At 42.1% G+C, this 21,610-nt stretch overlaps 3 protein-coding genes across 5 annotated transcripts; all 3 read left to right on the forward strand.

Annotated features, from left to right (window-relative positions):
• The first annotated feature begins 1,539 nt into the window (after positions 1 to 1,539).
• Positions 1,540 to 3,659, forward strand: dynll2b (dynein, light chain, LC8-type 2b). 3 transcript variants are annotated; one of them, XM_062406876.1, is made up of 3 exons: positions 1,540 to 1,658; positions 2,602 to 2,746; positions 2,851 to 3,659. In XM_062406876.1, the coding sequence occupies exons 2-3, from the start codon at positions 2,615 to 2,617 to the stop codon at positions 2,986 to 2,988; spliced, it is 270 nt and encodes an 89-aa protein (XP_062262860.1). In that variant the 5' UTR covers positions 1,540 to 1,658; positions 2,602 to 2,614; the 3' UTR covers positions 2,989 to 3,659. The 3 variants fall into 3 exon arrangements, with proteins under 3 accessions (XP_062262860.1, XP_062262859.1, XP_062262861.1); XM_062406875.1 differs by having other exon boundaries at positions 1,616 to 1,726; XM_062406877.1 differs by having other exon boundaries at positions 1,638 to 1,779.
• A 1,666-nt stretch (positions 3,660 to 5,325) lies between these two features.
• Positions 5,326 to 14,514, forward strand: heatr6 (HEAT repeat containing 6). Its single transcript, XM_062406863.1, has 20 exons — positions 5,326 to 5,616; positions 6,609 to 6,716; positions 6,818 to 6,958; positions 7,046 to 7,161; positions 8,008 to 8,122; positions 8,212 to 8,313; positions 8,440 to 8,604; positions 8,679 to 8,878; positions 9,050 to 9,224; positions 9,336 to 9,542; positions 9,962 to 10,061; positions 10,144 to 10,511; positions 10,591 to 10,713; positions 10,828 to 10,914; positions 11,208 to 11,342; positions 11,438 to 11,560; positions 11,684 to 11,808; positions 12,465 to 12,561; positions 13,074 to 13,278; positions 13,445 to 14,514. The coding sequence occupies exons 1-20, from the start codon at positions 5,329 to 5,331 to the stop codon at positions 14,029 to 14,031; spliced, it is 3,567 nt and encodes a 1,188-aa protein (XP_062262847.1). The 5' UTR covers positions 5,326 to 5,328; the 3' UTR covers positions 14,032 to 14,514.
• Positions 14,515 to 14,795: 281 nt separating this feature from the next.
• Positions 14,796 to 20,594, forward strand: ddx52 (DEAD (Asp-Glu-Ala-Asp) box polypeptide 52). The gene is made up of 15 exons (XM_062406817.1): positions 14,796 to 15,048; positions 15,292 to 15,541; positions 15,975 to 16,099; positions 16,207 to 16,392; positions 16,493 to 16,636; positions 17,188 to 17,299; positions 17,380 to 17,452; positions 17,571 to 17,774; positions 17,858 to 17,948; positions 18,537 to 18,659; positions 18,750 to 18,900; positions 19,536 to 19,611; positions 19,734 to 19,805; positions 19,937 to 20,200; positions 20,418 to 20,594. The coding sequence occupies exons 1-15, from the start codon at positions 14,962 to 14,964 to the stop codon at positions 20,452 to 20,454; spliced, it is 1,995 nt and encodes a 664-aa protein (XP_062262801.1). The 5' UTR covers positions 14,796 to 14,961; the 3' UTR covers positions 20,455 to 20,594.
• Positions 20,595 to 21,610: the final 1,016 nt, after the last annotated feature.

The following is a 21,610-nucleotide window of genomic DNA, read 5'->3' on the forward strand; positions in this document are numbered from 1 at the left end:
CATGCAAATGAGCAGCGTGGGAATCCATCAACGGTGGAGGAAGGAGGGAACAAGGGAATGTGACCTTAGTGTTTTTTTTTTCTCTTCGGTCAGTCTTTCACTCCAGAGGCTTCAATAAAAGTTCCCCTTTATAGTTTCATATAATCTTAGTTTCCTTGTTTTAGTAGTCTTACATTCATAAATTACACAACCCATTGAAGCGATCGGGGTGAGGACACAAAACTACTGATAAGCTTAAAAGAAAAAATAATTTGATGCAACTAGCCTGAAGGTTGTTGTTAGAATGTTTTGATAATCATGCTGCAGGGCCATTGTTAGTTTCAGTCATTCGATATTGTTCTTTTTTACAGGCTGTTGCTGCTGTTTGTGTTTTAACACCCATTGGTACACAAATGCTATTGGAAGCAGGATGCCATTGCTGTTGTGTCAGGGTTTCAATTCTTTTCACCAAAAATGAAATAAAAACTCCAACCAACGATTGTCATTTATCCTTAAAAGAGAAAGAGTGCCCTCCTTTCTTTTCTGTTTGGGACATTACAACCAGAGGCCATGAACACCATGGCTGCTGTGAAGCCCCTACCCTGATACAGTTTGTGTATCATTCCCACAACCTATCAGCTCCAAAACCTAATCCTATCACCTTCAAAGTCATATTCCTACGATGTCTGTTAAAAGTCTGCCCGTGTGTTGTGATGTAATTCTAGACACACACTACTTTATTGTCAATTCTGCCATATGTACAGGACATAGACGGGATTGAAATGCTGTTTCTCTGTGATCCCCAGTGTAAACATAAGCATGCAGCATATCTGGTATACTCCAAACATAGTATGCAGTTGTTAATGGGATGAGTGCAACCATGTGTTTAACCAATATTACATATCAAGTTGATTTGTGAGCAGGAAGTGTACTCATTTATCCACAAATACTTTAAATGACCTTGTTGGAAATAAATCCATGCCTTCCCCCCCCCCTTTGAAAAACACAGAATCTACAAATATGCCTCTTTTTAAACTAAAAGCTTTTCTGTTAGACCAAGGTTGCTTCATTATAGTGTTAATTCTCAGGTTTGTATCTACACATTTCTCAAACTGAGCCTGACATGCCCTCTGTGACACAGGGTGATCAACCATTCTGAGGTTTCTTTAAAGTCATCCTCCTGCCGGCTCAGGGCTTTATCTCGAGTGGGAAAGTCTTGAACATAGTGGCATGGAACTGTGAGCTGTAAATATGTCTGATCCTGGCTTCCTTCCGGGCTGCACTGACTCTACGTTTAAAAACAAATGATTCAGAATGTTAACGCTTCTAACACTGCACCATTCAGGGGTGTAATCCAGCTCTTCACATCTTCTCAGTCATCTGGATCAACACGATCGATAGACCTGATCACCTGGATCGATAACGCACACACAGGAGGGGGTGGGTGCGTCTGCGTGTGTGTGCGAAAACAGTGCATTCTGGGTGGATATAAGATGCGGGCGTATTCTCCGCGAGTAAAAAACGCCCACGAGCAGGGTGGAGGCTAGGCTCCGGCCAATCAGATTAGCGGCTGTGATTTGAAGGGCGGGGCGAGGGCGCACGCGCTCCATCCATAAAGGAAGTGCAAACTGCAGCTGCCTGTGACGCACACGTCTGATCACTATAACCGCACAGAGACGGTAAGAATCAATATATGTGTGACAGAGAGGAGTCACGGTTTGTTTGTGTGATAGAAGCTGTGCAGGAGGTGAGTGAACATCGAGGCCTCTGCTGCTCTCCTCTTGCATTTGTCCTGAGAAGGTGTGTATGTATGTGTGTATGAATGCATGCATGCGTGTGTGTGTGTTTTGTGTGCGTGTGCGCGTGCGTGTTGCTCCCACTTTCTTTGCAATGTTTGCAAACCTCCGAGCTTGATAAATGATGGTAGCTAGTTGATTTCATATATTGAAGCATTAATTCGTTGCACTACTCTCAGGCAAGCAGGTAACCAGATATACAAATTGCAACTAATGAGCATCTGATGTGGCTGAATTACATTATCTTGTTCGTCTCGTTAACACTCTTCTTTTATTGTTTGCTTAGTGAGTAGCTTACATGCACATTAACTACATCTTGAGCGGGATCACAGTTTTTAACTCAGTTATCCAGATGACTGTTAATCCGGTTTTAAGATGCCATTCTCACTATGCCCCCAATTTTTTTTAAAATCATGAAACCAAGGTAAGACTAAGTAGACTCCTCATAAAGTGAATTTCCTTGATATTTTGTTTTTAACCTGTATTTATAGGCCTTGCCTTCTGTTTCTATCTTATTTTATTGTATAGGTTGTAATTACTTGAGCATTGTTAGAAGAGAGCCTGAGATTCAAGATTCAAAAAATCTTGAAACTCGGGCACTTAATTGCACTTTTCTTTGTAGAAATGCTGCATGACCAATAGTCCCGAGAAATACAAATTTCCCTTCACCGTATTCTTTTTAGATATGGGTCGAATGTCATAAATAAACTTGAGACTTCAATGCAGGTGCCATGGGAGTGAAAGGACAAGTGTCACTGGATGTATGAGCTGTAATTTGTGTGTGAGCTTTATGGAATAGTCTCAAAATTTGCTTTTTCTTGTGCAGTTAAGAAGCCAACATGTCTGACAAGAAGGCAGTGATAAAGAATGCAGACATGTCTGATGAAATGCAGCAGGATGCTGTGGACTGTGCCATGCAGGCCATGGAGAAGTACAACATTGAGAAGGATATTGCCGCTTATGTCAAAAAGGTATGTTGGATCAAACCTAATTATCACCAACATGAAACATTGGTTGAAAGCCGTTTTTTAATGGTGTACTATCTGTGTTGTGCCTATCATTACCTCCCTTGCAGGAGTTTGACAAGAAGTACAACCCCACCTGGCATTGCATCGTCGGGAGGAACTTTGGTAGCTATGTGACACACGAGACGAAGCATTTCATCTACTTCTACCTGGGCCAAGTGGCTATTCTACTCTTCAAGTCGGGCTGAAATCCCAACACCCCCTCCGACAACTACTTTTAAATTCAGCCTTTAATTCTTCTGTGCCATGCTGTACATTCGCTACCAACTTTCTGCAGACATGCCCACCTCATGGTTCCCTACTTTCTGCCGTCTGTTATTGTTTACCACCTACGATGTTACCACTGTTCTGGATGGTGCTTTAGTCCTGCCTGAACTGGTGGCATGCTGTTCCAAAAAAAAAAGTTAAACTAAGAACGCCAGAATCCAGGCAGCATTTGCGCGTCCGACAGACTTGACCATGAATCATAATATTTGGATATAATTTCTGCTGTGCTTGTATGCACAGACCTTGTACATTATTTCATATGAATATGTTGTATAATAACTTATTTTTCAAGACATTAAAATGAGCAACAGAGTTTTTGTTTATGCCTTTTTAATTTTCAGTGTCAACTCAGATTGAATTAAAGAAGGAAAAAGAATGCAGTTACTGTTGCTCACACTTAATAAAGAATACTGTATGCTAAGATTGAAGGCTTTTGTACATGTTTGAACATTCCTGTTTCCACTTCTGCTCCGAGTATTTGCAATGTTGCCGCTTTGTATCGCTGGACTGTAATTTAGTGTACACTTGGGTGTTGTGATATTTTCAACATGTTGAGCACAAAACATTTGAGACAGTAAATTGGTTCGACTACTTTTGTGTACCTTGAATTTTCTTCAGCTGCATTTACTTTTATCTGTATATAATTCCCACTCAATTCTGACCTTAATATAGTACGTACATTGAGGCAACAAAGCAGTGTTGTTTTTTTGTGACATATTTGTAATGGTTAACCGGTAATATTAATTATTTGAGGTTAAGCAGAGGAAAGTAATATTAACAATAGTATATTTTATGCCTATATTGAAATAGTTTAGTCTTAATCCCTTACACTTGCCTGATAGCCAGTAAGAAATTAAATGGAAATTTGGTACAATATAGTACAAATGAAATCAACCAAGTAACCTCCCTACCTTTTTATATAAATGCAGAATTGGGTCCACCTTAACTAGCTGCAACAGCCTCACGTTATTTATTAATCTTCAAACTTTAGTATATAGTATGGACCAATACCACAGCTATCTTACAATGCCCATGTCTCTGTCTTAAGAAAAAAGATGGTTTAGTCCATTCAAAAAGACAAACTTTTGATTGTTAATTTAATGCACTTTAAAGGCCCCATATTTTACACCTTTGTGGGATTTAATTAGAGGTATTGGTACTCCTTAGATGATATATCAGTGGTTTAAAGAAAACAAAAAAACACTGCAATGTGTAATTCCATGTCCTCTCTCTTCTGCCTCTCTCTGGAGCTGCAGACAGTACAGGCTGTTTCACCTGCCCCTTGAACCCCTCCTCTGATTGGCTGATCACTGGTCTCATTCTGGCCAGTGACTCTCTCTCTGGTAAACACAGCTGAAGTTCTATTATGTTTGGATACATCTATAGAAGACCAGCCACATATTTACTGTCGGTTACAACAGGATTTTAAATGATAAGTTACACCATCCTCATGTTTGTTCAAGTTTCAGGACAGTCGGCCAATGTAGGAACCAGTTCCCTACTGATCCCCTTCAAGTAATTACGGATAGTAAAAGCCCAGAAATGTATTTTACACAATATGGGCCCTTTCATGATTATTGTAAAGGTGAATATCCAAATTTGGGCTAGGGCTTCAGTAAAGGTATATGGTGATGTAAAAACATGAAAGGTGGGAGGAGGACCAGGAAGGAAGGAGATAAAAGATACTAAACTCAGTCACAGCCAAGAGCTTCATAGAAAGGAACAGAAGAGATGGAGTTCTTATAACAACATTAAGATTTGATCACACAGGACCACATGACACCTTGTTTATAATGGGGAAGAGGAACAGTGACAGATGTAATGATTGTGAGGTTAAAGAAAACACTGAACATGTAATCTTCCATTGTAATACGCAGAAAGAACAAAGGTTCCAGGATAAAGTCTGGAAAGTGGGACAGGAGTGGGATCTAGTTGGGAATTTGGGCACAGAAGGAGGAGGAATAAGAGACATCAGGAGTCACTCGTTACGTTTTGAAGACACAGGGCTGATCCATAGAATTTGACAAAATCTGTTAAATTACATGATATAACACACTCTTCTACAGTAGGGGGTGGTGTGCACCTTACATTGTTTGCGATCCGCCAGTCAATCAAGAGAGGAAGAATATATTTTCCTCCCCTTTTGAATGGTGCCTGTGTTTCAGCGTTAGAGGCAGTAGTGAGCCTCCCAGTTTGGTGTCGAGCTGTAAATGCAGCGCGAGAACCACAACACAAGTGATTTACTTCCGGGTGTGGAAAACATGGCTTCAACAACTGGGATGTCAACGCCGACTTTCGGGCGTAGCGGTGTCTCTGCCTCCCCGCCAGCGGCTGATGACGGCGAGCGGTTCGCCCCGGCCGGCTTGGATCGTTGGAGGCTCGGGGTCGCGTCAGACGCCGAGAAACAGTTTTCGCGCAGCGCCGCTAAACTCCGATCCGTGCGGGCGGACTCGGGCCAACTCCAAGAGGAGCTCAACCTGGTGTTTGACCAGCTCATGTCCGAAAACTACAACAAAACCATTTACCCCAACATCGACATCCGACCAGAGGTAACACACACTCCTCTGTCTGGTGGAGACGCCAACATCCCCACCCCCTAAAATGTTGTTTTTTATTGATATGACAAAGTGCACCTGGTGCTATGGCAACAGGAACAACAACCAAGCCTTGACCAATGTAAAACCAGTGCGTGTGTGTGAAACTGGCAGGTTAAGTTTAAACCCAATCCTTTAACGGGTTTGACATACATCCCACTTTATTCTGAACGCCTCAATAATACAGAGAAAGGCCTCAGCTCTTAATGTCATGGAATCAACGAGATGGTGGAAACACTCATCACTTCTGATGGAGAGATTCCACAGACTTCCTGTGGGTCATTAGAAGCTGCCAGCACTGCACTTGGTATTCTATTGGTTGGTGAACTTTGACAGACGCAAGAAATGTCCAAGAGCGGAGGAGAAATCTGAGTGCAGAGGAAGTGCCAGGAATCTACCAAAGCAACAAATCGTCTGAGTGCAAGCGCATAGGTTGAGTACAAACTGAAGAAATCGAATCCCAAGCAGGGGCTATTTGAGTGCGAGGGATTTGAGTAAAAGCTTTTTGAAATTTGAATGTGAAATCAATACGTTCTGCTCTCAACTGAAAGACAGAACTCTTAAATAAAGAGGGGGGGGGGGGGGGGGGGACGCACAGCATGAGTGCATCACATGGTGCATGTACACCATGCTTTGAGGCAGGGTGAATCATCTTGCTGGGCGCAGCCATTAGAGGATGGTTTTAAAGGGATGCAGAGCACATTGTCATCAACAACACTCTTTTGTTGTTGAGTCTGTTGCTACTGCAGCCTCAGACGTCTGTTATGGCCGACAGGACTGAAACATGGTGACCGTGGTCTTGTTGAAAATGTGTGTTTCAATAAGCAGATGTGTATATTTGCCAAATGTCCTGTTTCTGTTCCAGCAACAGAATATCTACGGGTTTTATGTGGTTTAATATGGTTGTTGGACAAATAAACCCTAGCGTCTTTATTTATCCATTTCAGGATGTGTGTACTCTGCTGAAACGTGCCGTCTCTCTTGTGCCGCTGACTCAAGAACATTTAGTCATCAAACTCTGCCAGTTAATACATCATCTGCTCTATCAGCTCAAGGTAACAACTTTCCTTTCAGTAATAGTAGAGCTTAGCCTTCCAGTTCATTAGTTAGCTATCAGTTCTTCTCACGCTTCTGTTCTCACTGATGTTTCTTTCAGGTCATAATGGATGAACAGACATTGGTTGTCCTGCTGAAGTATACATCCGGTGCATTGAAAGTGTGCAGTACATGGACACACTCCGACGTGCTCCTGGCACTCTCCACAGTAGTGTATGGGAATGGACCTCAGTGCCACCAGGTATGTATTTGAAACCAGCGTTATGAAATTGTGTTGTAGTTAAAGATAATCATTACGTATTAACATTGAGATTCTTCTCATTCACAGCAACTCAGTGAACTTCTGCTTGAAGATGGCGTCCTTCTTCTGTATAGTGCTCCATCTCAGCCAAATCTGGAACTACGTCGTGTTGCTCTTACCTGTTTGGCAAACATGTTTTACAGGTAGATTGTTGTCGACCTTTTCATTGGCAGACAGTGTGAGACGTGGTGTCTGTGATCTGATTTCGAAAAAGTTGTTTTTAAATCTTGAGAGTCGTGGTTCTCCACTACCAATCCAGAAGCCAGAATGAATAAATATGTCGGTTTTGGTGTAGCTAAGGTGAAACAAGCACGCTAAGCATAATCCAATTTTTTTTTTTTTTTATTTACTGACTTTCAATACATCATCTAGATGTCTGGTACAATAACTAGAATAGTACTCGGTAGAGCAAATAACTCCACCAAGGCCAAACAGTCCTCTTAAATTCAATCCACCTGCACCATATTTCACTCATTTAAAGATATTAGTTCCGTAAATATATCTATCTCGCAATTTTAATGAAAGTGATGAAACATTTATGAAGCTGCCCTCTGGATTCACATTGTATGGGTTCTGATGTGACCCATACCACACCCTTCCTCCAAGTTTCAGCATTATCCGTCAAGTAGATTTTGCCTTACCTTCCTTATAAACAAATAAACCAGCCAACAAAGGGACAGGGGTAGTGTTTAGATTTAAAGACCTTGTATTAAAAGAGTTCTCATTTTAACAAGGCCATTTGGTACGGGGCTGTGAAAAGTGGCATTAAAACAACAATTATGTATATTTCCTTATTTTCCAATTTGTTTTTACTCCAGCAGTTGTCCCAGAGTTACTACTATCATAATATGTCTGAAATCCATTCATAATGAATATCTTTTAGCATTCTGTCACAAACTGTCTTTTCTATTGTATTTTCATTTCTGCATAAATGTTGCTTCTTCTTGGCTGTAAAGGTTTCTGTGCTTGGTTGAATTGTTTCTCTCCAGGATCCCTGGTCAGGCCCCTCTGGATGATCAGTACAGAAGTCTATGTTTCAAAGTCTTTCTGGAAAATCTGCAGTCACCCATGCCCCCCGACACCGATGAGCTCTTCTACTGCATGGTACGGAGTATGTGTTGTCACATATAACATTCTGAAGAAAAAAGCACTCTATCACATCCGACCCATGCCTGCCCCTCTCTCCCCTGCAGGTGATCCAGTCAGCACTGAAGGGACTTCACTGTTGTCTGTCAGGTGGCAGGTGGAAATTTGGTGGAGTGGAGGAGCTTGGATCTGTGCTGGCCACTATTAAGGTGCAAAGCTGTACCGCACTTGTAGATTTTTTTCATTTGCTCTATCACTTTTGTTCTTTTCCAGGAACACACGCTACACAACAGTTTTAATGTTATAAACCGGAGAAATGTACATGTATTCTGCAGAGGCTCATGTTCCAGGGAGTTCCAGGGGTGAATGTCGAGTGGCCGGATGTGCTTTACCCAGCTCCTCTTCCTCAGTATGAAGGTCTTTCTGCTCCAAAACCTGCCGAACCACCGGAAACCCCTGAACCAAAAAAGGATGCTGCCGTGCCGGGTAAAACCTCAGGGGTAAGACAAGCCTTTTTTTTGTTGGTCTTATTTAAAGAAAGGACAATATTCAAATCAGTTGTGTCTCTCCTAAGAGTAAAAAGAAGAAGTCAAGAGGAAAGGCGAAGAAGACGAGCACCGAGCAGAGCAGAGGGGATGATGGAGAAGAGGGAGGCAGAGGTGAGGGAGAGTCGTTTCTTACACCCTCCGATCCGTCTTTCTACCCGTCCTGGAAGCTAAAGAGCTCAGACTCTGAGTTTTCCGATGCGGAGGGCAACGCACAGAGCAAATTGAGGTACATAAAGACACGGCATGTCCATTCACGTCACTACCTTCTCATTCCAGAGAACGAGCATGTATGTGGTTGTTGTTTTTTCATTGAATGTTCATTTGACTGAACTTAGGATGTCTTGAATTTATGATTCACAAGTCCTGTGCAAACGAGCGTTGCATTTGTCTCTTTCAGGTGTCATCATGGTCGTGTGCGTCAGGGAGCTGTGCAGTGTCTGATAGCGCTGGTGAAAAGTGTAGAGAAACGGATGCTATATGGCTATTGGTTCTCCTTCATCCCTGAATCTCCTATTGGCGGACCACCACCTCTCACTCTGCTCACGATTATACTGAAGGACCCATCACCAAAGGTACAACCCTAACCCTAACCTCACTCATCTTATAATTCTTATTAACTCATAGTACTGTAACATCTCTCGTTCTCCCTCTCTCTCTCTCTCTCTCTCTCTCTCTTTCTGCAGGTACGTGCATGTGCACTTCAGGTATTATCAGCCATGTTGGATGGCTCCCGTCAGTTCCTGGCTGTGGCTGAAGATACAGCGTCTCCTCGGACATCTTACACGCCTTTCTCCTTCTCCCTGGCCACGACCATCAGAGAGCTGCACCGTGCTCTGAGTCTCGCGCTGGTAGCTGAGACCGCTACTCAGACACTCATACAGGTCTTTAAGGTACGATTAAAAAAATCAATAATAAACCTTATTCTCATATGAGATACCACTTCTGCTCTGAAAGTTACAGGAGAATTGCACTGTATTTACTGTCAGCAATCGTGCTGCATTGATCAAACTAATCCTTGCTAAGAAAATAAGTTAACCCTAAGTCCATTTACTCACACTAGATCCTTACTACGTACAGTAAGAAAGGTCGTTTAGAGGGTAACCACAATAATAATCATTTGTATTGTTCATCCTATGAAAATCATATCTATGCTTGACTGACAAAGATATAGCGGTCACAGACTAATAATTACAACTCCCAGAATTACATTATATAATAAAATTAGCATAAAAGGTATTGTGCCTAGACAATGCCTATCTATCAAGGTTTATCATCCTAACAGTATGTCTCCTCGCTCCCTGTGTGTTAGTGTCTGGCCTGTCTGGTGTTTAACGCTCCCTACCACCGTCTCAGACCTGGTCTGCTCAGCCCACTCTGGAAGCAGATGCGTCCTTATTTGGGCCACAGAGGTTTGTTTGTCTTCTCCACATGGATGCAAGTTACAGGTCAGTACGTTATGCTTCTTTTAACACAACTGTTCTCTGTCTTTAGACGTGAATGTGCGTGTGTCCGTCCTGACCCTTTACGGGGCTCTGGTGCTGACTCACGCTCCTTTCCCTGAGGTGCAGCTCCTCCTCCAGCAGCCAGAAAGCAGCAGCGGCTCCTTCACACAGCATGACTCGGCACTCAGCTGGAGACGTAGAGACGGAGAGTCGTCCCCATCGCGCACACCTCTCACACCCTCCCCCTACGTGCTTCACACACCAGGGGAGGAGGACAGCTCACCGCCGTGGCTGCTGCAGCTCTGTATGTCGCTGGTGACTCAGCCCAGAGAGGACCACCAGTCAGACAGCGAGGGAGCAGGAACAGGAGGAGGTGTAGTTTTAGAGCCAGCCCCTATCCTAGTGGAAGCTTTACAGGTTGGTGAGACGGTACAACCAGAAATCCCCCCAATAGACATTTCTGAAATCTGAAAGTCATTTGTTTATGGTGTTTCAGCTCCTGTCCCACCTGGTACGCGGCTACTTTTCTCTAGTCCAAGCAAGTCTGTTAGATATTGGGCAGATGTGCGCTCACTGCCTTGGGGAGTCAAACCCCTTCATGCAACTGCACGCGACAAAGGTACCTCTATTCAAGCTTTATTAACAGATGCTGAAAAATGTTTAGAAATGACATCATAACAACTGGGAACTCAAGATCTGGGCGCTGATATCTATGTCCTTGACTTTTGTATAGCTACTAGTGGAGTTGGGGACGGGAATAATCCAGCAGTATTCAGCAGAGAGCAAAGTGCCTGAGAACTTGCGGGTCCCAATGAGCCAAGTACGTACAAACTGTCAATATCGAACATACTTATACTGTCAGACCTGTTTTTATTATTAAGAAAGTTTTTCCTTTTTATTGTGTTGGATTCTTCAATCTCTACTGTTGAAAGACACTGATGAACAAGCCAATACAATAAAAAAGACAATTCTGAAATAATGTCAAAAAAGGTTATTTCTTCAGTCAAATCCTGAAAATGGTTTGTGATTATTGTAATATTTATTTCATTTGATCGCAAAAACCTTCAATGTTCTGTAAAGCATTAAATGTTAATGTGTTTCCATTCATTTCAGGTGGTTCAGTTTTGGTCTGAAATATTGAGTGGTCCGCTCAATGGACCGCTGCAGAACGAACAACACACCATGCTGCAGATGAGCGCGTGCGACTCGCTCTCCTCCATCCTGCCGCAGGCCTTCGCACAACTGCCCGTGAGTTTCACTGTGACTGAACTCCGTCCGCGGCTGCACAGCTCAGACTGTGCTCCGTGAAAGCTGTGTGTGTGATCGTGTCACTTGGTTTTTAGGACAAGACCCAGATGATGTGCGTCACTGTGCTGCTGGGGCTGACCTACAGTGAAAAATATCTGGTGAAGAAGTCCGCTGTTAGGGCTCTGGGAGTCTTCATCCTGTTCCCCTGTCTGAGAGAGGTAAGGATGGGGCCGAGCACATATGACCACTGACTTAATATCTTTAACTTCTGTCAATAGATTCAAGTCTGGAAAAACCCACAAAACAGAAAACGTGTTTCTGAGGTGTTGATTTCTTTGCAGGATGTGATGTTCTTGGCAGATACAGCAAACACTGTCCTCGCCGCCCTCAACGATCGATCTCCAAACGTCCGTGCCAAGGCGGCCTGGACTTTAGGAAATCTCACAGACACGCTTACTGTCAATATGTAAGAAAACATACAGAGTTTGGAGTAAATGCCTTGGAAATCACACTGCTACACTTTTTATAATGCTACTTTAACATAATTTAATGCTGAGCCAGGTTTCCGTCTAAAGAAATTGGAATTAGGCCCTAAGAAACTTAAATATGTAAAATTATGGACCTGATAACTACACTCAGCTTGTCTGTGGGAAAGACTGTGGATACCTACCGTGCCTGAATGTAGATTGAGAGATAACGTGGCGTATTGAGGGCTATTCTGTACTGGGCTTCTTCACCTTATCTGAAATTAAAGCGAGGTCTAACTAATTGTAGGACTCCTTCATATCTGTGATACCTGACATTGCTATTCAAATTTATTCTTTAGGACCTTAAAAGTTTTGTGATATTCATAATTAGATTTTCATCACCAGACAATTGCTTTGAACTAAGAATCGTGTTTTTTGAAAGGAGGGGTGGGATATTCACTTGTTGCAGTAAGCATCCTCACCACTAGCTGCCAAATCCTACACACTGGCCCTTTTAACATGGATCACTTGCTTTTCTTTATAAATTAAATCCAGAAACATAAACTAAATGGTTTAGATAAAAATCCATTAGGGTATATTGTTTAATGTCTATAATTTGTTAAGAGAGATTTGCTTTGTGTTATCTGTTTATCAGTGAGAGTGTTGGTGTCGACTTCCAAGAGGAGCTGTCAGACATGCTGCTGCTCAAGATGTTGCAGGCAGCTACTCAAGCATCAGATGACAAGGACATAGTGAGTGCATTCACACTTTCACTCGCACAACACTAAGCAGGTTGTTGACAGATCTTAAGTTATTGCAAGATGTGTCTGTTCTGTCAGAGTAAAAAAAAAATGAATGAAAAGTATCTTCTCTGTTTCACCAAGCTCATGAAGACAAGACCATGAAAAAGCCAGTTTTCCCATACTTTCTATCGAACTTTTCATCCGTTGCTCATCGTTAAAAAACGTGCCTTCATTTTCTTTTTCATTAAGACCCATGAAGTTTTCTCTGGGAAAAATCGTAAAAAGGTCCAAACACTTAATCTCCCAATATTGAAGCTAGTGTAAATATATTCTTGGATCCGCCCCCTGATACGGATTCACATCAATTTTTAAATGCTTCTCCCGTGACACGTTCCCTTCCAAATTCATAACCTGGGCGGAGATGATCAAACGTATGCCCTGTGATGACATAATCTCCAATATCTTCTTTTTGATTGCCTCTCATCTCCTTCCAACTTTTGTCCTCTGCTCAACCCTCTCAGGTGAAGTCTCACGCAGTGCGAGCGCTCGGGAATCTGCTTCGTTTCCTGCGAGAGAGTCAGCTGACCAAGTCGGCCTTTCAGCGCCCACTGGATGATGCCGTCCGCGCTCTTGTAAAAACTGTCCAAGCAGAGGCCATTATGAAGGTCAGATGGAACACCTGCTACGCCTTGGGAAATGCTTTCAGGAACCCCGCCCTGCCACTCGGTGAGTCTTTATTCCCGGGGCGTCTGTCACTACTCTGATGTTTTTATATGTAGTTTATAAATATATATAAGGACAGTAAAACAACAGGGTTCAAAGTGGAGGGTTAATCAGTAAGATGTGTCTCCTATTGAACTTAACAGTTAATGTTGTTGTTTCTTTCTCTCAGACTCTGCCCTGTGGTCTCAGGACGTCTTCTCTGCCCTCTGCCATGTTGTTACTTTCTGTAAGAACTACAAGGTGCGCATCAAATCGGCTGCTGCGCTGGCAGTTCCCGCCCGCCGCGGCTGCTACGGGGACATAAAGCAGTTCAGTTTTGTGTGGCATTCCCTGGCCACAGCGCTCGAGAACAGTGAAGACACAAACGACTTCTTGGAGTACCGCTACTGTGCCAGCCTGCGACACACACTCTCACAAGCGCTTCTGCACCTGCTCAGCGTCAGCGAGTCTCAGGACATGCCCGCCCTCGGGGCATCGCTGGACAGCGAGGAGGGCTGTACCATCAAAAAGCATTTGACCAGATGTATCAGAGCAGAGGATGGAGGGGGAGAGTTGGAGGGAGAGAAAGAAATGGGGGGAAACAGTTTCAACACTCAGCAGAGAGTTGAGCATCTGCAACTGACTCTGTCCAAAGTAAAGGAGTTGAGGGCTGAAGGGGACGGACGGAGAGAGGAGGAGGGGGGTAAGGACATAGTCGTCAGTTTTCTGGAGGATTGTTTGAAGACCTGTGAAGAGCAGTTAGAGCTACACCAATAGGTTCTGGAAAACTGAAGTCTGGAGTCACAAAGGCTCCTGAAGGACAGAAGATGTTCAACTGTCAGTGTGTAGCGACGGAAATCTTCAATGAATGTGAACGTGTGTTTTTATTCCACAAAATGTACTACATCATGTAAGCCAAAGGATTAACTGAAGTCCTTGCTACACCCTAACCCTAAACAGAATGATGGTCCAACTGGAATTAAAAAAAATATATATAAATCTAATTGCTCCATATTAAGCACATACGATGCATATTGATGGAATAGAGTTCTGTCAAGATTAACAAAGAAAAAATCACAAATTTGGTGAATGGTCTGTATTACTGTGACTTCTTTTTTTTTTTAATAAGACATTGAAATAAGTCACTATATCTGAAATATATACATATATATATATAAATTTCAGATACATTATAAAGATATTAATTTATATTTATTTATATACTGCAGACAAATATAAATAAAATGACATGAAAGATTATATTTTATATATTTGTGTATTTCAGACATTTAAATAAGACAAAATATTGAGTTTATCTAGTATATATTCAGTTTATATATATAGACAAACATTTAAAAAACAAGACGTAAAATATCTCATTTATTTAGGTATATTTTTCCGGCCCTTTCACATGAGACATTAAGTATTACATTTATATTTTTTGCAGGCATTAAGACATTCAATATCACATTTAAATGAAAATACATGAAATATGGTTTTATTGTATATTCCAGACATTTTAATAGTAAGACATATAATATAACATTGAAATAGAAAGACATGAATTGTTCATGACATTTATTATTATAATTTGAACAGTCTGTGATTTGGTGTTGGGTGCAGCCAGTGGGGGGCGCCAGGGTTCAGTGGTGGACGATCCGGCTTGATTAGTGATGTCTGATCAGTGAAGACCACGCTGCCTCAAGAATGGACGCGTTCGATTTGTTTCGGAAACTCGGAGCTGGAGCTAAGTTTGATCTGAAAAGGTTTGGACAGGACGCGAACCGGTTCAAGGTAAATATAACACGTGATGCGGATGTCGTACTACATGGAAATATAGCTTAATAGCAGCAACTCGAGCCATGGTTCAGTCTATTAGCTAACCCCTGTGAAAGTGTGCTACGTGAAACTTGTTTGTTTTTACGGTATTTAGGAAGTTAAAGTTGGATTTGGTGCCTCAATACCGCAGTTCATTAGAGACATGTTGGAACAGGATGTTGTATTTACACATTCTGTGTTTTCTTCTCTGGTTTTCAGGTTGTCAAACCTCAGGGAGGAGAAGCCTCCATAGATCCCCTCTCTGCAATCGATTACTTCGGCACAGGCCTGGCCAATGGAGCGCAGAGCAGCCCCACAGAGCCGGAGGAGCATGGAGAGGATGATGAGAAAGAAAGTGACAGTGGAGATTCTTCTGCAGGAGTCAAAAGACAGAGAGAGGAAGAAGAGAGGAGCCTGAGGACAAAGAAGAAGAAGAAGAAGAAAAATACGAAAATTAACCAGGTGGAAGGTAAAGAGCTTGTCTGACTGGCCACATGTTTGTTTATTGTGTGTGTATCTATCCGAAAACTGTGATACACCCACAAAAACATGGAAGAATACAAAAAGTTTCAGCCACGAGTTGATTGGTATTGTGAAACGGTCAGCATCTGCTCTGTGGGATGTGGACACACAAACAGCTGGTGAAAAACATTAACCCCTCTGATAAAGCAGAATGATACATTCATCTGTAAAGCACTGGACCAATTATCAACTCATGGTTTTACAAAGTCTCCTTGAAGTTTTTAGAGGAACTCTGTGATTTTGTCTGGTCATTACTCCTTGAGTATATGTCACAGAGAAATTCATAGAATGGTGTGTGTGTGATGCTGTTTAAAATGAATGTGATGTAGCTGTGCAGTTCAGAGCCTCACTGCTGTTTGCTGTGTTCTGTCTGACTGAAGCTGGGGCCACAGAGGGAGGTGGCATCACCTGGACGTCCTCACAGGAGAGAAAGATCCTGAATTTGCCGAGTGACGCGAAGGAGAAAAACTCTATGAAGAGGCTGAAACATCTTCATCAGCAAAAGGTCGCAACAGTGACGCAGCTCACAACACAAAGCAACACAAAGTGAAATGGAATCTTGTCCCTCCTCTATCTATATGTAAAGTTCCTTTTCTGTTCTATTGCTTTCAGGTGAACCATATTCGCTCCCAGCACCGTATAAACGTTCACGGCTGCGATGTGCCCGACCCAGTGTCCACGTTTGACGAGCTGCAGTCCGAGTATCGTCTCCACACATGTGTCCTTCAGAACCTCAAAGACGCAGGGTTGAATTCCCCAACGCCGATACAGATGCAGGCGATACCGCTCATGATGCATGTGAGCACGCACACACACGCCACACAAACCCGCACACGTTCAGTTTGTAAACAACAGCCTCTGGGTTTGTCAGGATCTAAGTGACTGGTTTGTCTGTCAGGGTCGGGAGCTCCTGGCCTGCGCTCCCACTGGATCAGGGAAGACTTTGGCTTTCTGTCTCCCGCTGCTGGCACAGCTGCAGCAGCCGGCCAACCTGGGCTTCAGAGCGGTGGTTATCTCCCCGACCAGAGAGCTGGCCAGCCAGGTACACACAAACTAACACACACATACACATACACACATAGACACACATCTTTTTACTCTGATGGATTTTTCTAATACAGCTGAAGATTCAAGTAGATCCCAGTCAGTATTTCTGTTTTCCTAAATGAAATCCTGAAAATGTCTGGACAACAGGTTCTGGAATTTGCCTTTCAAACATGAAGAACTTCTGACTTGTACATAACAAAACTTTCTGGAGTGCTCAGGCAGTAGTTGGTGCAGGACAGGAGGCAGCACATATATATTCCATGGTAGAGATCCTTTGTGTTATTTACAGGGCATCAAAAGTCTAAAAGCTCTGAAATCCTTTTTCTAAGTTGACATCTTAGTGTTTCTTTTTTTTATCCTGAGATATTTATGTTTTTTTCCTTTTTGCGTCTGTCGCATGTAAGAATTGTTATCAGCCCTCACCCTTTAGCGTTGTGAGTTCTCTGGATAATTTCTTGCTGTATTCTAAGATGGGTTCATTTGGAAATTATCCAGAGTTTTTACTTTGGACTGGCTGGAAAAAACATTTATTGTTGTTGTGCGTAGACCTACAGAGAGCTGCTCCGTCTGTCAGAGGGAATCGGATTTCGAGTTCACATTATTGACAAAGCCTCTCTGGCTGCGAAGAAATATGGATCACAGTCAAACAAAAAATATGGTAAGAAGGAAATACTTTGTTTACAGAAGAGGTAAATGTGATTGGTCTTCCTCGTTTACATCTTACTTTTCTACACACAGACATACTCGTGAGTACTCCGAACAGACTCGTCTTCCTTCTCAATCAGGATCCTCCAGCTCTCGACCTCAGCAGGTCACATGTTCATCCTTTACTCTTACATTCTTAGATTGTTTCTTGTTTCTATTATTTGCCCATTAATTGCATTAAGTTTTTTATGTGACCTTGATGGTTGTGTTGTGTTGCTGTTCAGTGTGGAGTGGCTGGTGGTGGACGAGTCAGACAAGCTGTTTGAAGGGGGTAAGACCGGCTTCAGGGAGCAGCTGGCCACAGTGTTTCTGGCCTGCTCGGGGTCAAAGGTGCGCAGGGCGTTCTTCAGCGCCACCTGCACACCGGATGTTGAGCAGTGGTGTCGTCTGAACCTCGACAACCTGGTGTCGGTCAACATCGGACACAGGTATCTACCTGTAACACTAATACTTACTTTGATGGAGTCATATGGGCTCTTGTTCTCACGTAAATCATCTATTGTCCTCTCAGAAATTCAGCAGTGGAGACGGTGGACCAGCAGCTGCTGTTTGTGGGCACAGAGAACGGCAAACTGGTCGCCATGAGGGACATCATCAAAAAAGTAAGGGCACATTAAGGAGGTAACCTTTCAAGGGTTTGAAGAATTAATTTTTTTCAGTCATTTTGTGCTTGAGATTATCCCACATCGTTAGTTTGATGAGCTTTTTCTTCTTGAACACAAACTGCTCAGTATTATTTTGTGGAAACCTACTGAAAAACAAGCAAAATAACAAACAGATGAGCCGATAAAAACAGAGTTCAAATGTGTAAGGTTGGTAATTTCGTACACAATCTCAGAGCCCACCGGCTGCATTATAGCTCAGATCTGTCAACAGCTACCTGCATAGGAATGCAGATAAATAAAATAAAATCGATAGTGGAAAACTTTCAGTCAATGTGTTGCCTCTTCTTCTCATCATACGGACTGTTTACCTGCTCAAACATGATTGGTCAAACTACTAACCAAAACCAAAAGGCCTTCAAACCCAAATACTTGTCCCTCACCACAGATTCTGCATTTTCACAGTCAGATTCAGTTTATAGTGACGAGTTCATTCATTAAATTCAGAAATGGTAATTACAAATGAAACTAACTCTCTAAAGAGAATAGACATTAACATGAAAGCATGTTCTTCTTGCTTTATTCCAGGGTTTCCTTCCTCCCATGCTGGTGTTTGTTCAGTCTATAGATCGAGCACGGGAGCTTTTCCATGAGCTGGTGTATGAAGGCATCAACGTAGATGTGATCCACGCAGACCGCACACAGCAGCAGGTACACACAGACTCTCTAACAGACCTCAGTGTCGGTCCTCTCTGAGTCACTGAAGTGCAGCCTGGTGATTAACCTCCTCTTCTGTTGCAGAGGGACAATGTGGTGAGCAGTTTCCGCTCCGGTAAGATTTGGGTGTTGATCTGCACGGCGCTGCTCGCCAGAGGAATCGACTTCAAGGGGGTCAACCTCGTGCTGAACTACGACTTCCCCACCAGCGCTGTGGAATACATCCACCGCATTGGTTAGTTCAATGTGATCATTCAGATGATTAACCTAATAGATAATGGAATAATTTAGAAATTAGAGTCTTAATTCAATGTTTTACTTGTGAAAATGAGATTTGAAACATTAATATAGCAGCTGACAACTGTTCAATAATGTGTATCTTTGTTATGCTCATTGATTCTGCCTTTATGGATGATAAGAGAGGCGTCCGTTTCAAACAATGTAACTGTCACTGCACACATGCAGCCTTTACGTTGGCTTGGTTTTTAAGCAATACCACTAGAGACAAAAATGTCAACGGTTGAAGAGGTTGTGATAATGTTCCTCAGAAGAAAAAGTTAAAAAGATTGTTGTCCCTAGGGGAATTTACTTCATATAGATGCATGAAGTTACGTACCAACTTCCGCCATTGATGAAATGTCTTCGTCTTGCCCCCCCCCCCGTTTTCTGCTGGTGATCCATTGTATCCATAAGCTTTCAGAAAACATGCCAAAATATGACTGAAATGAGGCAGAGTACAAACAGAAAGCTTTGTCCCTTTCCATATCTAACACTGAGCATAAGCCTTTTTAAGTAGTTGCTTGCATCCTGTCTTTTCTTATCCCTCTGCTCATCTGTTCCTCACTTCTTCTCCTGTTTGCTGTTCCTCAGGTCGAACAGGCCGAGCTGGACATCAGGGGAAGGCCATGACCTTCTTCACAGAAGATGACAAACCACTGCTCCGAAGGTACGGTGATGCAACACAAAATATAAAATATTCAAAAAATTCATCTGCAGTACAGTGATGTGATGTTATCTATGATTTACTTTTCCCCTGAATATATTTCTGTCTCCATCTCTTTGTAACAGCATCGCTAATGTCATTAAACAAGCTGGCTGTCCTGTGCCCGATTACATGATCGGCTTTAAGAAGATCCACAGGTAAGAAGGACGATGATTAGGAATGTTTTCAATATTACTTAAATATTTAAAGCTGTTATTTGTTACTAAATGAATCAGTTGAAGTTTTGTTAATTCAGGTCTAACATACTGTCTTCTGGTTTGTGTTTTAGCAAAGATAAGCGCAAACTTGAGAAGAGGCCTCCCAAGAGAAGCACCATTTGCACAACCCCTCGTTTCTTAATGAAGAAAACGGGCAAAGAACAAGGACAGAAAGAACAGAAGAGAGCAGCGGATGGAGAGCAGAAAGGAGAAAAGAAGACCAAAGGACCGAAAGTGAAGAAAAGAAATGAAACTCAAAAAGAAAGGGGACCAAAAAAACAAAGCAGGACTTCACAGAAGATGGGATCAAATTCCCCCGCGGCTAAGTTTAAGAAGTAAGTTTTTAATTTCCTCATTTTTTAAAATGGAACCATTGAGGAAACAGTCTTGAATAATTATTAAAACTAAATCATTTATTATGTTGTGAGAGTGGACCTGACATCTGATGTTGTGCTTCTCAACCTGAGTTTTTGTTTTAGAAATTAGAACCATGGAATATATAAATCCGACAACTGGAATGAGTTTTCTTTTCTTTCTCTTTCTTTTCATCAGGAAAGGAGGGAAGAAGACTAAGCCACAAAAGGAATAGAAGAATTGGTACTAACAGCCTGATATGAACTTGGATGTCAATGCTTTTTTTTTTTTTATTTCCTGCAAATTTTTTTGTCTGTGCTTTGTGTCATCAGAGTATAAAATAAACCGTTTTATATATATACATATATATAAATATATAGTTGTGTTTGTTACATTTGCTCACCACTGAAAGAAGATGTTTCACAAAAATTCTTCAATACAAAATGAAGACCGGAATAGATGGATATTGTAATAGAATACACCGAAGTTGGTTGTAAATCCAAGGGTTCACTCACTCTTTTACATACATGTGTTCACTCACACATGTATGTAAAATACTTTAAATTACTAATTGAAGGGCAACTATATAAATAAAGCCTATAAGATAAGACAATATGAGACTTAAGACAATGAAATACAAGCTGAACTATTGCACTTGCTGTGTTGCATGTGAGAGTTGAGAGTAGTATCAGATAGCAGCATAAAATATAAATTAGCGATTGAGTGATGTATGATTATTTTTAACAATATGGACCCAGTTACACTGAAGAAGGAAAAACATGATTATGAAAAATATAAATGTACCTGTTAATGCAGGTAATTATTGGAGAGACAGGGAAACAAATTCCCTTCAATGTGTTTTATGTCCATCAGGCGCTCAACAATGCCATTTGTATCAGGCAATTTGGGAACAAATTTGAAACCGCTGTACATTTATATCATTTAAACAATAGATTGTACTTCATGTGCTTGATGGATGTTATTTTGATTATTGATGACGACACAACCACGTTGGGTAAATACATTTTTTGAGAAAAAAAAGAAAGACCGACAAAAGTGACACTGCACAATAAACCAATATATGGACAGGACAACCTCACAAAAGTGCAGAGTGTTTGAAGTGGGTGTGATTACTGATCGCAAGGCCCTGCAGAAGGTGGTGAAGACAGCGTAGCGTATCATCGGCTGCCATCTCCCTTCCGTGCAAGGGATCTACAGCACTAGATGCCTGAAAAAAGCACGGAACATCATCAAGGACCACAGCCACCCAGGCTGTGAATTCTCACACTGCTGCCGTCTGGCAGACGTTACCAGAGCGTCCGAGCACGGACTACCAGACTCAAAAACAGATTTTTCACCCAGGCCGTAAGGCTTCTGAACCAGCAACCCAA

This window comes from Platichthys flesus, chromosome 15 (genome assembly GCF_949316205.1).
Source record: "Platichthys flesus chromosome 15, fPlaFle2.1, whole genome shotgun sequence".
NCBI classification, from domain to species: Eukaryota; Metazoa; Chordata; class Actinopteri; order Pleuronectiformes; family Pleuronectidae; genus Platichthys; species Platichthys flesus.

Coding starts and splice junctions, on each gene's coding strand:
- dynll2b (XM_062406876.1), top strand. CDS start 2,615: ATGTCTGACAAGAAGGCAGTGATAAAGAATGCAGACATGTCTGATGAA. Junction 2,747..2,850: donor TTGCCGCTTATGTCAAAAAG/GTATGTTGGATC, acceptor CCTCCCTTGCAG/GAGTTTGACAAGAAGTACAA.
- heatr6 (XM_062406863.1), top strand. CDS start 5,329: ATGGCTTCAACAACTGGGATGTCAACGCCGACTTTCGGGCGTAGCGGT. Junction 7,162..8,007: donor TTGGCAAACATGTTTTACAG/GTAGATTGTTGT, acceptor GTTTCTCTCCAG/GATCCCTGGTCAGGCCCCTC. Junction 8,314..8,439: donor CTGTGCTGGCCACTATTAAG/GTGCAAAGCTGT, acceptor TGTATTCTGCAG/AGGCTCATGTTCCAGGGAGT.
- ddx52 (XM_062406817.1), top strand. CDS start 14,962: ATGGACGCGTTCGATTTGTTTCGGAAACTCGGAGCTGGAGCTAAGTTT. Junction 18,660..18,749: donor CAGACCGCACACAGCAGCAG/GTACACACAGAC, acceptor CTTCTGTTGCAG/AGGGACAATGTGGTGAGCAG. Junction 20,201..20,417: donor CCCGCGGCTAAGTTTAAGAA/GTAAGTTTTTAA, acceptor TCTTTTCATCAG/GAAAGGAGGGAAGAAGACTA.